This window comes from Muscardinus avellanarius, assembly GCF_963383645.1.
Source record: "Muscardinus avellanarius genome assembly, chromosome: 3".
Taxonomy (NCBI): domain Eukaryota; kingdom Metazoa; phylum Chordata; class Mammalia; order Rodentia; family Gliridae; genus Muscardinus; species Muscardinus avellanarius.
In genome coordinates, this window is record NC_137788.1 from 113,177,970 (window position 1) to 113,197,362 (window position 19,393).

Genomic DNA, 19,393 nt, shown 5'->3' on the forward strand with positions numbered 1-19,393 from the left:
GTACCAAGTAACACACACAGACACACAGTAATGGGGTGGGGATACTATGCATCCCCGAGGCCTTATACAATAGTTTGCACTCAGGGAACACTTATTAAGAACTTGTGAACAAAGTAACCACTTGTTGAACAGCCGTGCCCAGGGGTGGGCGTGCTATAGGGTGTAGCTCAGTGTTACCCTGCGTACTCAGCACGCACGCATGCAGAAGGCACTGGGTTCAACTCCCAGGACTGCACACAGGCACCAAAAGGAAAAAGAAAGGAACGTCTCTGCCCAGATCCTACCCAGGACTCAGTGAGAAAAGAGTGGGAGAAAAAACCACATTCACGGTAATATTGTTCCACAATTCATTTATGGAATTGGGGCTCGTGATTCAACCAGATTACCAGATAAGGCTGGGAGAGAGGGGTTGTTGTTGTCCCTCCCAGGAACCAGTAGTGACACGGATGCTTGTAAGTTTTCCAAAATAGCCATCTGTTGCTGGGCGAGCTGAGTCTGGAGCTGGAGGTTGGCATACATACATTCTAGAAGTCCTAGGCATTCCTTGGGCTCGTGATGAACTCCTGGAGGGAGAGCCATGCAGGTGCAAAGGAAGGAGAGTCTGTAGTGTGCTGAGGCTGGAAGGCTCCAAGACGATGCTCTACCCTTTCCAGCCCAAATCAGACACACCTTTGCTCCGTGACACTTACCTGGTTACTCGGTTACTCATTTTATTTATTTTTGGTGGTACTAGGGATGGAACCCAGGGACATTCTACCTCTGAATCTATACCCCCGGCATGATTTTTTATTCTTCATTTTTGAAACAGGGTCTCACTGAGTTGCAAAGGGCCTCATTAAGTGGCTAAGGCTGGTCGTGATCCCTGATCCTCCCTTCTCAGCCTCCCAAATGCTGGGATGACAAGCGTGCGCCACCACGCTCAGCTTACACTCGATTTTAATTTATTTAAACCGTGTTTAGTGGTGCACACCTGTAATCCCAGTACTTGGGAGGCTGAGACAGGAGAATCGCAAGTTCCAAGGACAGTCCTAGCAAGGAGTGAGACTCTCATCAATCTAGCAAGGCCCTGTTTCAAAATAAAAATAAAATAGGGTTTGGGTGTATCTCAGAAACAGGATGTCCCTGGGCTTGATCCCCGGACCATAAGATAGTAGCAACAACAATAATAATAATGATAATAATAATAATAATTTATTTTGCACTGGGGATTATACCCAGGGGCATTCAACCTCAAAGCTACACCCCCAGCCCTATTTTGTTTTTATTCTGAAATGATCTTGCTAGATTGCCGAGTGTCTCACTACTTGCTGAGGCTAACCTCGAACCTGGGATTCTTCTGTCTCAACCTTCCAAGTAGTGGGATTACAGGCATCTGCCACTGTACCCAGCTTATTTATTTCTGGGGTACTAGAATGAAACCCAGGGGCACTCTACCACATTGCATTTTTTTATTTTGACATAGTCTTGTTAAGTTGCTCAGTCAGGGCCTTGACCTCGAGATCCTCCTGCCTCAGCCTCCAGAGTAGCTGGGATCATAGACTCGCATCGCTGTGCCTAGCTTCTAATTTGTGTGTGTGTATGCGTGCATGCGTGCGTGTGTGTGTGTGTGCGCGCGTACGTGTGTGTGTGTGTGTGTGTGTGTGTGTGTGTATGGTGTTGGGGATTGAACCCAGGGGCATTCTACCTCTAAGTTACACCCCAACCCTATTTTTTATTCTTTTTTTTTTTTTGTGTGTGTGTGTGTGTGTGTGTCGTGCTGGGGATGGAACCCAGGGTTCCTCTGTACCTCTGATCTATACCCCAGCCCTATTTTATTTTATTTATTTATTTATTTTGCGGTACTGGGGATATAACCCAGGGGCATTCTACCTCCAAGCTACACCCCCAGCCCTACTTTTCAGTCTTTTTATATTTTAGGGGGGTTTTGGGGTGTGGTTTAGTCTTTTTACTTATTTATTTATTTATTTATTTATTTATGTGTGTATGGGTACTGGGGGTGGAACCCAGGGGCATTTCTACCTCCAGGCTATACTCCCAGACCTAATTTATATTTTATTTGGAAATAGGGTCTCACTAATTTGCTAAGAGCCTCACTAAGTAGCTGAGGCTGGCTTCGAACCTGTGAAATCCTCCTGTCTCAGCCTCCCACGTACTGGGATGATAGGAGTGCGCCACCACGCCCGGCTTCTTTTTTTAATATTTTGAAACGGGGTCTCACTAAGTTGCAAAGGGCCTCATTAAGGATCTGAGGCTGGCTGCAAAGCGTGATCCTCCGGTCTCCACCTCCTGAATCCTGAGATTAAGAGTGTGTACCACTGTGCACGGCCTTATTTTTATTTTTTATTTATCTATTCATTTTTTGTGTGTGTGGTACTGGGGGTGGAACCCAGAGGCTTTCTACTCCAGGCTACACTCCCAGACCTATTTTATATTTTATTTGGAAACAGGGTCTCACTAAGTTGCTGGGAGCCTCACTAAGCAGCTGAGGCTGGCTTCGAACCTGTGCGATCCTCCTGTCTCAGCCTCCCAAGCGCTGGGATTACAAGCATGTGTCACCACGCCCAGCTTTTTATTCTTTATTTTGAAATAGGGTCTCACTGAGTTGTGAAGAGCCTCACTAAGTAGTTGAGGCTGTCTGCGAACCCACCATCCTCCTGTCTCAGTCTCCCAAGTACTGGGATTACAAGGCACCAGCACGCCCAGCTTCTATTCTAATTTTAAGCCAATCACTCAAACTCATTCCCCTTTCCCTCACTTCATTTTCCCCATAACATTTATGATCATACAATCTATTTTGTAACCACTTATTTAATTTTTGTCTCCATCCCCTTCTAGAACATAACCTGCTCCAGGAAGGCAGTTTTTGTCCCATCTCTTCACTGCTGTCGTCCAGCACTTGGAAGGGCACCTGCTCATGAGTGTTCAACAAACTGTGTGAGCAGCTGGTCAGGTCTGGTGTGAGGCCCCACTTCCTGGTCAGGAGCTCAGGAGAAGCCGGAAGTGGTGGCACACACCCGTTGTCCAGTGCTTGTGAGGCTGAGACAGGAGGATCACAGGTTTGAGGACAGCCTCAGCGACATTGTGACTTTCAGCAACCTAGTGAGATCCTGTTTCAAAACAAAAAATACAAGCCGGGCGTGGTGGTGCGCACTTGTAATCCCAGCATTCGGGAGGCTGAGACAAGAGGATCGCGGTTCACAGACAGTCTCAGCTACTTAGTGAGGCCCTCTGCAACTCAGTGAGACTGTGTTTCAAATAAAGAATAAAAAAATAGGGCTGGGAGTGTAGCTAGGAAGTAGAATGCCCCTGGGTTCCATCCCCAGTATTGCAAAAATAAAAAACAATAAAAAAAATACAAAGGGGTTGGGAGTATAGGCCCAAGGTAGGATTCTCTTGGGTTCACAATGCATAATAAAGAGAACTCAGAACTATCTCAGCTCTTCCTCTAACCTGGCATGGCAATTGTTAATGGCAATCAGCAGTGACCTAAAGTTCTTCCTGAAGCGGGCGTGGTGGCACAGGCTTATAATCAATCCCAGCATTTGGGAGGCTGAGACAAGAGGATCATGGTTCACAAAGAGCCTCAGCTACTTAGTGAGGCCCTTTGTAACTCGGTGAGACCGTTTCAAACTAAAGAATCAAAACTAGGGCTGGGGGTGCAACTCAGAGGTACAATGACCCTGGGTTCCATCTTCAGACCCACAATAAATAAATAAATAAATAAATAAATAAATAAATAAATAGTTCTTCCTGTTGTCTAACTGCAACTATCCTAGGTTCATCAGTCAGTTTCTCAGATATTTAACCTTAGTGACAACATCGCCTGTGGCTTTGTATTTAACGGTCTTGACTTCTTTGTTAGACTCTGATGTCTTCACAAGCAGGAGTTATGACTTTCTGGTGTTGGGCTCCCTATAGATATTTCAGCTACCCACTGACTACCCCAGGGGGAAATGAATACTGAAACCAAACTGAGACTGAGCTGGTGGTTACTCGCTGTCTCCGGAGCCGCCTTTTAACGCACATGATCCAAGCAGTAAGGTCTTCACTTCACGCCGGCCTAGTCTAACAGAGGTGCTAAGCAGCAGGAAAATAACATAAAATGGTAGGACTGGGAAGAAAATGAGATCAAAATAACTAAATAATCAGTGAACTACCGCGAAAGCAAAAGCAAGCAACAGTGAAAAGTCTAGAGGTTCTCGGGCAGAGCGGGCACCAGGCCACCGGGAGAGGATGTGGGAAACCCTCCCTACACCTTACCTGAGGACAGCTTTGTTGTCGGGATGTCCAAGAAAGTGGTTGTTGAGGAATTTTCTTGAAGATTAATACAACTGGGGAAGGGTTTTGCTTGACAAAGAGGCACAGCACTACCTTCCTCTTTGGCTGGAACAAAATCAGAGGTATCTAAATCAAAGTTCATCCCAACAAGGAATAGCCTAATTATTTGTTTTTAATTTAATTTTAATTTATTTATTTGTGGTACCAGGGATCAAACCCAGGGACATTCTACCTCATAGAATGCCCTTATGAGCTATACCCCCAGGCTTTTTTTTTTTTTTTTGAAACAGTGTCTTGCTAGGTTGATGAGAGTCTCACTACTTGCTGAGGCTGTCCTTTTTTTTAATTATTTTGGGGGATATGGGGATGGAACCCAGGGGCATTTGACCTCCGAGCTATACCCCTGCCCTATTTTTTTATTCTTTATTTTGAAACAGGGTCTCACTGAGTTGCAGAGGGCCTCACTAAGTAGCTGAGGCTGTCTGCGAACCACGATCCTCCAGCTCTCAGCCTCCCGAATGCTGGGATGACAAGTGTGCGCCACCACACCCGACTTGAGTCTGTCCTTAAATTCGTGATTCTCCTGCCTCAGCTCCCAAGTACTGGGATTACAGGCATATGCCAGCCACCACACCTTATTTATTATTTTATCATTATTATTTTGTGATGCTGAGGATTGAACCTAGGGGCATTCTGCCTCCAAACTTTACTCTCAACTCTATTTTAATTTAATTAATTAATTTATTTATTTTTTCAGTACTGGGGATGGAACTCAGGGGCATTCTACCTCTGGGAGACACCTCCAGCCCTATTTTTTATCCTTTATTTTGAAACAGGTTCTCACTGAGTTGCAAAAGGCTTTAATAGGTAGCTGAAGCTGTCCACGAACCTGTGATCCTCCTGTCTCAGCCTCCCGAATGCTGGGATTACAAGTGTGTGCCACCACGCCCGGCTTACTTTTAATTTTGAAACCGAGTTGTGCTAAATTGCTGACAGCCTCACTAAGTTGCTGAGACTGGCTTCAAACTTAGGATCCTCGTGTCTTAGCCTCCCAAATACTGGGGTTATAGGTGTGTGCCACTGGCATCTGACACTGAAGAGAAGCTTAGCTGGGGAAATAAATTACCTTTGGTAAAAATAGTTCAGTTAGAAAAAAGAAGTTGATTTGTAGATGAGCCTCATCACAGACATCTGTTTTCTGGTCTACTATTTGCCTCTGGTAAACTATTTTCCCCTAAGTCCCAGGCCATACTGGCAAGAAGCCCCTCTCCCCAGCGAGGACTGGCTAGGACCCAGCACCAGCCAATCATGGCACACACACACACACACACACACACACACACACACACACACACACACACACCTGCCGTGGCAACCGTGATTGGTCCACACTTGGACTGGGCCAGAGCCATTCCCTGGGATCAGCATATGGATTCTGTGTCAAAAAAAATTTCTTTCTTCTGATTTGCAACACAGAGAATATTTAAAGTCTAGCCCAATGGAAACTATTGGATTTGGCTGGTATACCACGAGAAGTGGATACACACAAAATTAGAAAGAAGAAAGATGCCGGTCGTGGTGGTGCAGGCTTGTAATCCCAGCATTTGGGAGGCTGAGACAGAAGGATCATGGTTCACGGACAGCCTCAGCTACTTAGCGAGGCCCTGTGCAACTCAGTGAGACCCTGTTTCCAAATAAAGAATAAAAAATAGGGCTGGGGGTAGAGCTCAGAGGTAGAATGCCCCTGGGTTCCATCTCACGTACCAAAAAAAAAAAAAAAAAATAGGGCTGCAGGTATAGCTTGGAGGTAGAATACCCCTGGGTTCGATCCCCTGCACCACGTAAAATTTAAAAAAAAAAAAAAGAGAGAGAGAGAAAAGAGACAGATATATTAATACACACTGAATCCTAGTTCCAGTCCCTGTACCCTGATTTTACAGCTCTTATTCCTATTTTATGAACTATTTAGCGTCTCTCCCAACTGTATAAGCCCCAAATCCCTTTGTTAATCAAGGAGTTAGGGCTCCAGTGTGTGTGTGTGTGTGTGTGTGTGTGTGTGTGTGTGTGTGTGTGTGTGTGTAAATTTGAAGTGGGGTTTCACTAAGTTGCCAAGGACCTCACTAGGTTGCTGAGGCTGGCTTTGAACCTTTGATCCTCCTGTCTCAGCCTCCCATGTAGTAGGATTACAAGCATGGCCCACTCTGCTAGCTCCTAGTCAGAGTTTTGTGTTTTGCGTGCTGGGGATGAACCCAGAGACATTCAACCTCCAAACTACACCCATGGCCTGTTTGATTTTGTTTTTGTGATACTGGGGATTGAAAACAGGGACATTCTACTCTTGAGCTACACTCATATTTATTTAAGTTGTATTGGGGATATATATATATTTAAGTTGTATTGGGTATATATATATATATATATATATATATATATATATATATATATATATAAGTTGTATTGGGAATATATACATATATATATATATATTTAAGTTGTATTGGGGATATATATATATATTAAAGTTGTATTGAGGATATTTATATATATTTAAGTTGTATTCAGGATATATATATGTAAGTTGTATGGGGGATATATATATATTTAAGTTATATTGGGGATATATATATATATATTTCAGTTGAGTTGGGGATATATTTATATATATATTTCAGTTGTATTGGGGATATATATATATATTTCAGTTGTATTGGGATATATATATATATATTTCAGTTGTATTGGGGATAAATATATATATATATATATTTCAGTTGTATTGATATATATATATTTCAATTGTATTGGGGATATATATATATTTCAGTTGTATTCGGGATATATATATATTTCAGTTGTATTGATATATATATATATATTTCAGTTGTATTGGGGATATATATATATATTTCAGTTGTATTGGGGATATATATATATTTAAGTTGTATTCGGGATATATATATATATATATATTTACTTGTATTGGGGATATATATATATAGATTTAATTTGTATTGGGATATATATATATATGTTTCAGTTGTATTGGGGATATATATCTATTTAAGTTGTATTGAGGATATATATGTATATATATATATTTCAGTTGTATTGGAGATAAATATATATATATATAGATTTAAGATGTATTGGGGATTATATATATATTTAAATTGTATTGGGGATATATATATATTTAAGTTGTATTGGGGATATATATATTTAAGTTGTATTGGGGAATATATATATATATATATATATATTTCAGTTGAGTTGGGGATATATTTATATATGTATTTCAGTTGTATTGGGGATATATATATATATAAGTGGTATTGGGGATATATATATATAAGTGGTATTGGGGATATATATATATATATATTTGTTGTATTGGGGATATGTATATATATTTCAGCTGTATTAGGAATATATATATATATATATATTAGTTGAGTTGGAGATATATATATAAACATATATATATTTCAATTGTATTGGGGATATATATATATTTAAATTGTATTCGGGATATATATATATTTAACTTGTATTGGGGATATACATATATATATTTAAGTTGTATTGGGGATATATATATATATATTTCAGTTGTATTCGGGATATATATATAGATTTAATTTGTATTGGGATATATATATATATTTCAGTTGTATTGGGGATATATATCTATTTAAGTTGTATTGAGGATATATATATATTTCAGTTGTATTGGGATATATATATATATGTATATATATATTTCAGTTGTATTCGGTATATATATATATATATATATATATATATATATATATATATATGTTCAAGTTGTATTTGGGATATATATATGTATTTAAGTTGTATTGGGGACATATATATATATTTAAGTTATATTGGGGATATATATATCAGTTTTATTGGGGATATATATATTTAAGTTGTATTGGGGATATATATTTTTTTTCCATTGTATTGGGGATATGTATATATTGCAGTTGTATTGGGGATAATATATAGATAAATTTAATTTGTATTGGAAATATATATACATATATTTAATTTGTATTGGGGATATATATATATATATATACATATATTTAAGTTGTATGGGGAAATATATATATTTAAGTTGTATTGGGGATATATATATATTTCAGCTGTATTGGATATATATATTTCAGTTTTATCGGGGATATACATATATATTTCAGTTGTATTTGGGATATATATATTTAAGTAGTATTGGGGATATATATATTTCAGTTGTATTGGAGATATATATATATATTTAAGTTGTATTGGGGATATATATATTTAAGTTGTATTGGGGATATATATCTATTTAAGTTGTATTGGGGATATATATATATATTTCAGTTGTGTTTGGGATATATATATATGTATTTCAGTTGTATTGGGGATATATATATATATATATATATATATATATATATATATATTTCAGTTGTATCAAGGATAAATATATATATATTTCAGTTGTATTGGGGACATATGTATATATTATTTAAGTTGTATGGGATATATATATATATATATTTAAGTTGTATTGGGTATATATATATTTAAGTTGTATTTTGGATATATATATATATATATGTTGTATGGGGATATATATATTTAAGTTGTAAGTTGTAGTGGGGATATATACATATATATATTTTAAGTTGTAGTGGGGATATATATATATATATTAAATGTATTGGGGATATATATATATTTGAGTTGTATTGGGGTTATTTATATATATTTCAGTTGTATTGGGGATATATATATATTTCAGTTGTATTGGGAATATATATGTATTTAAGTTGTATTGGGGACATATATATATTATTTAAGTTGTATTGGGGAGATATATATTTAAGTTGTATTGGGGAGATATATATATATATTTGTATATATATATATATATTTAAGTTGTATTGGTGATATATATATTAAATTGTATTGGGAGATATATATATATTTCAGTTTTATTTGGGATATATATATTTCAGTTGTATTGGGGATATATATATATTTCAGTTGTATTGGCGATATATATATATTTCAGTTGTATTGGGGATATGTATTTATGTTGTATTGGGGATATATATATATATATATATATATATATATTTCTGTTGTTTTGGAGATATATATATTTCCGTTGAATTGGGGATATATATGTGTGTGTGTGTGTGTGTGTGTGTGTGTGTGTGTGTTTGTGTGTATTTCTGTTTTGGGGGATATATATATAGATAAATTTAAGTTGTATTGGAAATATATATATATATTTATTTCAGTTGTATTGGGAAATATATATATTCAAGTTGTATTGGGGATATATATATATATTTCAGTTGTATTGGAAATATATATATATATTTCAGTTGTATTGGGGATATATATATATTTCAGTTGTATTGGGGATATATATATATTTCAGTTGTATTGGGGATATATATATGTATATATATTTCAGTTGTATTGGGGATATATATATGTATATATATTTCAGTTGTATTGGGGATATATATATATTTAAGTTGTATTGGGGATATATATATATTTAAGTTGTATTTGAGATATAGATATATATTTAAGTTGTATTCGAGATATATATATATATTTAAGTTGTGTTCGAGAGAGATATATATAAGTTGTATTGGGTATATATATATATATATATATATATTTAAGTTGTTAGGAAATATATATATATTTAAGTTGTATTGGGGATATATATATATATATATATGTGTGTGTGTGTGTTTTATTCGGGAAATATATATATTTAAGTTGTATTGGGGATATATATATATATGTATATATATATATATATATATATTTTTTTTTTAAGTTGTATTAGAAAAAAATAGAGAGCCGGGGCCCGGGTCGCGGTACTCTGGGCCCCAGGCCGGACCGCGCGTAGCACGCCAGACCCCTGGAGAAACCGGGCCCAGTAAGACCCTGGGTCCTGGGCAAGGTCGGGCGGGGCACGCCGAACCCCAGAACAGCCGGGCCAGGTCGCAGGACTCTGGGCCCCAGGTGGAGTAGTGCGGAGCACGCTGGACCCATGGGGAAACCGGGCTGTGTCACAGTGCTACTGAGTGCCTGATCCCTCTACCTCCTCAAACCACACATACTGTCTTCTCTTATTAAAAAAGAAAAAGAAAAAGGAAAAGAAAAAGAAAAAGAAAAATATTGGAGAGGGGTTAAGAAGGCCGTGGCAGATGCCAGGACACTGGAGATGCAGACAAAACTTATCCAAATGCACTGGAACTTATGGAAAAATTTCCCGTGAAGGAGGACTGCTGTTTCTCTATATTTTTAAGAATTTTGGACATCACCTGTAAGGAGAGAGTTTAGCAGACACCAAGGAGAAAGGCGGTGTTGAAAGCAGACTCCGCGATGGCGGTGGAGACTTGTATTCAGGAGAAGCAGAAATGGGATCCTACCAACCTTATTTTTTTGGAGAAATTACACCAAATGTTGAATACTACCATCACACATGCTTAGGAACACTGGACAACATTCAGAGTAGAAAAAGAGCTTGGGAAAGATTTGAAATGGTGGAAGCAGTGGCAGTGGCAGTGGCCAGTACTCAGGGGAGGCAGAGATCTGATGCATTACACCTGGAACCTTTGAAATAATAACCCCAGAGGCAGAATGCTACCACCACGCACCTTGAGAATGTGGGACAATTGGTTGGGCGAAGAGGGTGCTCGGAATGAGCCTGCCGAGGGGTGAGGCCGGCAACGGACACACCAAAGCTGGGTTTGGAGCCTGCCGTGAGGCAAGGCCGGTGCTGGAGCCTCCGAGGCCGGGATCAGAGCCTGCTGAGGGGTTAGGCCGGTGCTGGGGCCAGTGAGGCTGGGATTGAAGCCTGCCGTGAGGCCAGGCCGGTGCTGGGGCCTTCGCGGCCAGGATTGGAGCCTGCCAAGGAGTTAGGCCAGTGCCAGGGCCAGCAAGGCTGGGATCGGAGCCTGCCATGAGGCAAGGCCGGTGCTGGGGACTTCGAGGCAGGGACCGGAGCCTGCCAAGGGGTTAGGCTGGTGCCGAGGCCAATGGCCGACATCAGAGCCTGCCATGAGGCAAGGCCACTACTGGGGCCACTGAGACCGAGACCAGAGCCTGCCAAGGGGTTAGGCTGATGCTGGGGCCAGTGAGGCTGGGATCGGAGCCTGCCGTGAGGCAAGGCCGGTGCTGGGGCCTTCAAGGCTGGGATCGGAAGCTGCCGAGGGGTTAGGCCGGTGCTGGGGCTAGCAAGGCCGAGTTCAGAGCTCACCGTGAAGCAAGGCCGGTGCTGGGGCCTCCGAGGCCGGGATCGGAGCCTGCCGAGGGGTTAGGCCGGTGCCGGGGCCAATGACTGGCATTGGAGCCTGCCGTGAGGCAAGGCTGCTACTGGGGCCTCCGAGGCTGGGATTGGAGCCTGCCAAGGGGTTAGGCCGATGCCGGGGCCAGCGGCCAGCATCGGAGCCTGCCGTGAGGCAAGGCCGATGCTGGGGCTTCCGAGGCCGGGATAAGAGCCTGCTGAGGTGTTAGGCTGGTGCCGGGGCCAATGGCTGGCATCAGAGCCTGCTGTGAGGCAAGGCCGCTACAGGGGCCTCCGAGGCTGGAATCGGAGCCTGCCAAGGGGTTAGGCCGATGCCGGGGCCAGCAAGGCTGTAATGGGAGCCTGCCATGAGGCAAGGCCGGAGCTGGGGCCTCTAAGGCCAGGATCAGAGCCTGCCGAGGGGTTAGGCCAGTGCCAGGGCCAGCGGCCGACATTGGAGCCTTCCGTGAGCCAAGGCCGCTACTAAGGCCGCCGAGGCCAGTATCAGAGCCTGCCTTGAGGCTAGGTCAGTGCTGGGGCCAACGAGACCAGGATTGGAGCCAGCTGAGGGGTTAGGCTGGTGTCGGGGCCAGTGAGACCAGAATCGGGGCCTCCCATGAGGCAAGGCCACTGCTTGAGCCAGTGAGGTCTGGATTAGTCCACCGGGTAGCCAGGCCACTACTGGGGCCGTCAAGAGTGGGATCGGTACTTGCAACACGGCATGCACAGAGAAATATCGCAGAAAATAAAAATCAGATGCTTCCCCTAATCAGCAAAAACTAGGAGGAAAGGGGCAACAGGAAGAGGTCAAGCTATAGAAAGGGCCCTATAGTGAAGCAACTAAGGTGACCAATCAGAGGGTATGGAATAGGGGAAGATGGATCTCTTTAAAACGCAGGAGGTACATAAACAAATTTATCAAAGTTAATCACCAAAAAAGCATGGTATCGAGGGAGGGGGAGGGAATGGGATGGGGGCTGGATGAGGGCTAATTGGATGATGTGTGCTTGTATATCCTCTCAAAGTCTTGTATTCCAATGTGATATATGATTACAATGCACCAAAAAAATAAAATAAAATAAAATAAAAATAAAATAAAATTACAATAAAAAAATAAAAAAATAAAAAATAAATATATATACATATTTAAGTTGTATTGGGTATATATATATACATATTTAAGTTGTATTGGGGATATATATATTTCACTTGAGTTTGATATATATATATACATATATATATGTATATATATATTTCAGTTGTATTGGGGATATATATACAGGTTCAAGTTGTATTTGGGATATATATATATGTATTTAAGTTGTATTGGGGACATATATATTTAAGTTATATTGGGGATATATATATATATATTTAACTTGTATTGGGGATATATATATATATATGTGTGTGTGTGTGTGTGTGTGTGTGTATATATATATTTCAGTTGAGTTTGGGATATATATATATATATATTTCAGTTGTATTGGAGATATATATATATATATTTAAGTTGTATTGGGGATATATATATTTAAGTTGTATTGGGAAATATATATATATTTAAGTTGTATTGGGGATATATAGATATTTCAGTTGTATTGGGAAATATATATATATTTCAGTTGTATTGGGGATATATATATTAAATTGTATTGGGGATATATATATATTTAAGTTGTATTGGGGATATATATATAGATAGATTTAAGTTGTATTGAGGATATATATATTTAAGTTGTATTGGGGATATATATATAAGTTGTATTGGGGATATATATATTTCAGTTGTATTGGGGATATATATATAGAGAGAGATTTCAGTTGTATTGGGGATATATATATATGTATTTAAGTTGTATTGGGGATATATATATATATATAGATTTAAGTTGTATTGGAGATATATATATTTAAGTTGTATTGGGGATATATATATATTTCAGTTGTATTGGGGATATATATATATATTTCAGTTGTATTGGGGATATATAGATAGATAGATAGATTTAAGTTGTATTGTGGATATATATATATGTATTTAAGTTGTATTGTGGACATATATATATATATATTTCAGTTGTATTGGGATATATATATATATATTTAAGTTGTATTGGGGATATATATATATGTGTGTATATATATATTTCAGTTGAGTTGGGAATATATATATATATATTTCAGTTGTATTGGGCATATATATATATTTCAGTTGTATTGAAGATATATATATAATTTAAGTTGTATTGGGGATATATATATATAGATTTAAATTATATTGGGGATATATATATTTAAGTTGTATTGGGGATATATATATATATATATATTTAAGTTGTATTGGGGATATATATATATTTAAGTTGTATTGGCGATATATATATATATTAAATTGTATTGGGGATATATATATATTTAAGTTGTATTGGGGATATATATATATATATATTTAAGTTGTATTGAGGATATATATATTTAAGTTGTATTGGGGATATATATATTTAAGTTATATTGGGGATATATATATTTCAGTTGTATTGGGGATATATATAGAGAGAGATTTCAGTTGTATTGGGGATATATATATGTATTTAAGTTGTATTGGGGATATATATATATAGATTTAAGTTGTATTGGGGATATATATATATTTAAGTTGTATTGGGGATATATATATTTCAGTTGTATTGGCGATATATATATATTAAATTGTATTGGGGATATATATATTTAAGTTGTATTGGGGATATATATATATAGATTTAAGTTGTATTGGAGATATATATTTCAGTTGTATTAGGGATATATATATATTTCAGTTGTATTGGGGATATATATATAGATTTAAGTTGTATTGTGGATATATATATGTATTTAAGTTGTATTGTGGACATATATATATATATTTCAGTTGTATTGGGGATATATATATATATATTTAAGTTGTATTGGGGATATATATATGTGTGTGTATATATATATATTTCAGTTGAGTTGGGAATATATATATATTTCAGTTGTTATTGGGCATATATATATATTTCAGTTGTATTGGAGATATATATATATATTTTTTTAGTTTTATGGGGATATATATATATATTTCAGTTGTATTGGGGATATATATATATATATTTAAGTTGTATCGGGGATATATATATGTGTGTGTATATATATATATTTCAGTTGAGTTGGGAATATATATATATTTCAGTTGTTATTGGGCATATATATATATTTCAGTTGTATTGGAGATATATATATATTTTTTTAGTTTTATGGGGATATATATATATATTTCAGTTGTATTGGGGATATATATATATAATTTAAGTTGTTTTGGGGATATATATATAGATAGATTTAAATTATATTGGGGATATATATATATTTCAGTTGTATTGGGGATATATATAGATTTAAGTTGTATTGGGGATATATATATATTTAAGTTGTATTATGAATATATATATTTAAGTTGTATTGGGGATATATATATTTAAGTTGTATTATGAATATATATATTTAAGTTGTATTGGGGATATATATATATACACATATATATATTTAAGTTGTATTGAGGAGATATATATATAAATTTAAGTTTGGCCGGGTGTGGTGGCGCATGCTTGTAATCCCCGTGCTTGGGAGGCAGAGACAGGAGGATCACGTAGGTTCGAAGCCAGCCGTGCGCTGGCTTAGGAGACCCTGTTTCCAAATAAAAATGTAAAAATAGGTCTGGGAGTGTAGCCCAGAGGTAGAAGGGCTTCCAGGATCCCCAGTACCACCAAAAAAATAATAACAAAAAATAAATAAATTTAAGTTTGTTGGGGATATATATATTTAATTTTATTGGAGATATATATATATATATATATATATATATATATATATATTTAAGTTGTATTGGGGTATATACATATATTTAAGTTGTATTGGGAATATATATTTATATATATATTTCAGTTGTATTGGGGATATATATAAAGAGATTTAAGTTGTATTGGGGATATATATATGTATTTAAGTTGTATTGGGGATATATATATTTAAGTTGTATTGGGGATATATATATATTTCAGTTGTATTGGGGATATATATATAGATTTAAGTTGTATTGTGGATATACAGATTTAAGTTGTATTGTGGATATATATATATATTTAAGTTGTATTGGGGATATATATATATATATATTTCAGTTGTATTGGGAATATATATATTTCAGTTGTATTGGGAATATATATATTTCAGTTATATTGGGGAGATATATATATATATAGATATATATATATATTTCAGTTGTATTGGGGATATATATATATTTAAGTTGTATTGGGGATATATATATATATATATATGTTGTATTGGGGATATATATATATATATATAATTTTAAGTTTGTTGGGGATATATATATATTTAATTTGTATTGGGTATATATATATATTTAAGTTGTATTGGGGTATATATTTATATTTAAGTTGTATTAGGGATGGAACTCTGAGTCCTTCTATCTCCAGCTACACACCAGACCTATATGTTCATATTTTATTTGGAAACAGGGTCTTACTAAGTTATGGAGGGACTCATTAAGCTGCTGAGGCTGGCTTCAAACTTGTGATCTTCTTGTCTCTGCCTCCAAGTCCTGGAATTACAAGCAGGTGCCACCACACCTGGCTTATTTTGTTTTGTTTGGTTGGTTGGTTGTTGTTTTTTTTGTGTGTGTGCCATGATTCGTTTACGAACTGTTATATTATTTAGTTTATTCTAGGTATTGAAACTAGGGGCATTCTATCTCTGAGCTACACCTCCAGCCCTTTTTTTTTTTTTTTACTGGTCTGGGGATAGAACCCAGGGGCATCTGATCTCTGAGCTACAGCCCTACCCTATTTTTTTTTTATTCCTTTTTTTGTGTGTGTGGGTCTGGGGATGGAACCATTTGACCTCCAAGCAACATCCCCTGCCCTATTTTTTTATTCTTTATTTTCTTTATTTTGAAACAGGGTCTCACTAAGTTGCGAGGGCCTCACTAAGTAGCTGAGGCTGGTCCGCGAACCGCAATCCTCCAGTCTCAGCCTCCCAAATGCTGGGATTACAAGCATGTGCCACCACGCCTGGCTTTATTATTTTTTTTTAAACAGGATCTCTCTGGATTGATGAGAATCTCACTACTTGCTGAGGCTATCCTTGAACTGGCAACCTTCCTGTCTCATCCTCCTAGGTACTGGGATTACAAGTGTACACCACCACGCCAAGCTCTCAGCCCTAATTTTTTAATTTATTATTTTGAAACATGTCTTTTCTGAATTGTGGAGGGCCTCACTAAGTAGTTGAGGCTGGCCACAGATCTGCAATCCTCCTGTCTCACCCTTCTAAGTGCTGTGTTTATAAGCATGGATCACCATGCCTGGCTCCCCTGGCCTATTTAATTTTCAGTTTGAAACAGGGTGTCACTAAGTAGTGGAGTACCTCACTAAGCTTATTAATTAATTAATTAATTTGCAGTACTGGGAATGGAACCCAGGGGCATTCTGCCTCTGAGCCACACCCCAGCCCTATTTTTATTCTTTATTTTGAAACAGGGTCTCATTGAGTTGCAAAGGGCCTCACTAAGTTGTAGCTGAGGCTGTCCTCTAACCAACCACAATTCTCCTGTCTCAGCCTCCTGAATGCTGAGATTACAAGTATGCACCACCTTCACTAAGTTTATTTGAAGAAACTTATGTTAGGAAAATTTCTCAAGACTCCACAACTGGCCTATGGCAGTGCTAGGATGAAATGTGTGGGCCTTTTGACTCCAAAGTCATGTTCTTTACCGTTGTTCTATACTCTCTAAAAAGAGACAGTTAACTTATGTCTAAGCCACCATGTCATGGTGTGTCTCTCATATACAGTAATCTACTCTACCTATAGTTAAGAGGACAGGCTCTAGCCAAGCCTGGAGGCACACACTTGTAATCCCAGTACTTGGGAGGCTGAGACAGGAGGATGACAGGTTCGAGGACAGCTTCAGCAAGTAGGGAGACTCTCATCAATCTAGTGAGATCCTGTTTCAAAATGAAAAATAAAAGCCGGGGGTGGTGGCGCACACTTGTAATCCCAGCATTTAGGAGGCTGAGACAGGAGGACAGCAGTTCATGGACAGCCTCAGCTACTTAGTGAGGCTCTTTGCAATTCAGTGAAACCCTGTTTCAAAATAAAGAATAAAAGCCGGGTGTGGTGGTACATGCTTGTCATATTGGTGCTTGGAAGACTAACAGGAGGACCACACAGGTTCAAAGCCAGCCTCAGCTACTAAGTGAGGCTCTCAGCAACTTAGTGAGACCCTGTTTCTAATAAAATATAAAAAAAAAAAAAATAGGTCTGGGAGCATAGCCTGGAGGTAGAAAAGCCCCTGGGTTCCATCCCTAGTACCACAAAAAAGAGAAGAATTGTGCTGGGGGTGTAGCTTGGAGGCAGAATGCCCTGGGTTCCACCCCCAGAACCACACACACACACACACACACACACACACACACACACACAATATATATACAAATACTATAATATAAAAATATTATATGTTATATATTACAATATATTATATATTATATATATTTATAATTCTTTTGTTGTTGTTGTTGTTGTTGTACTGGGGATGGAAATCAGAGGCTTTCTATCTCCAGCTATACCCCCAGACCTATTTTTTCATATTTTATTTGTAAATAGGGTATATATATATATATATATATATATATATATATATTCAGAAGAGATACAAAGGAAGAATACATTCATTCAAATTCAATAAATAATTATTGAGCATCTACTATTACTTAAAAGACCCAGTTCTAGGCACTGGAGCATTGCTGTAGGAATGCAGAAAGCACAAATACTTCTCAATTAACTGAGTAACAGGAAAAAGCATACAGACAACTAGTATCATTTCCCCAAAAGCTGAGCAATTAGGGAGGTCTGACTTTTAAGGGAGAGGAAGTAGGGCTTCCAACACACACCTTTTCCGTTAGTAGGATGACTAGTGTGCGGCTCCATCTGAACACCAACAGGTGTGGTGCCTGGGAAAGAATCAGAGCATCACATGAACAAACAACCCACGCTGCTATCATCATCATCACCATCATCATTTTGTGCTAAGTATTGAACCCATGGGCATTCTACTCTGAGTTACAGCCTTAGCCCTTTTTATTTGTGGTGCTGGGGTTGGAATCCAGGGACATTCTACCTTTGAGATCCACCCCTAGCCCTATTTTTTCACTTGAAAACAGGATCTCACAAAGTTGCTGCCAGGCTTGCTAAGTTGCCAAGGCTGGCTTCAAACCTGCAATCCTCTGTCTCAGCCTCCCAAGTACTGAAATAACAGGCAAATGCTACCACATCTAGCTTCATGGTATTTTTTATTTTTCTTCTCTTTCTTTCTTTTTTTTTTTTTTTTTGTAGTACTGGGGATGGAACTCAGAGGCCTTCTATCTCCGAGCTATAGTCCTGACCTATTTTATATTTTTTATTTGGAAACAGGGTCTCACTGAGTTACTGAGAGCCTCACTAAGTGGCTGAGTCTGGCTTTAAACCTGTGCTATCCTCCTGTCTCAGCCTCCCAAGTACTGGGATTACAAGCATGCGCCACCACGAACAGCTTCTTTTCTTTTTCTTTCTTTTTTTTTTTTCAGTACTGGGGATGGAACCCAGGAGCATTCTACCTCTGAGCTACACTCACAGCCCTACATTTTATTCTTTTTTTTTTTTTTTTTTTTTTGGTGTTACTAGGGGTGAAACCCAGAGGCTTTCTACCTCTGG

The 19,393-nt window shown here is 37.9% G+C and overlaps 1 protein-coding gene across 1 annotated transcript; it reads right to left on the reverse strand.

Moving 5' to 3' along the window:
* Positions 1-351: 351 nt before the first annotated feature.
* Positions 352-18,631, reverse strand: TSACC (TSSK6 activating cochaperone; the record flags this gene model as incomplete). Its single annotated transcript, XM_080690728.1, has 3 exons — positions 352-560; positions 4,261-4,404; positions 18,595-18,631. The coding sequence occupies 3 exons, from the start codon at positions 18,629-18,631 to the stop codon at positions 352-354; spliced, it is 390 nt and encodes a 129-aa protein (XP_080546854.1).
* Between the last annotated feature and the right edge of the window lie 762 nt (positions 18,632-19,393).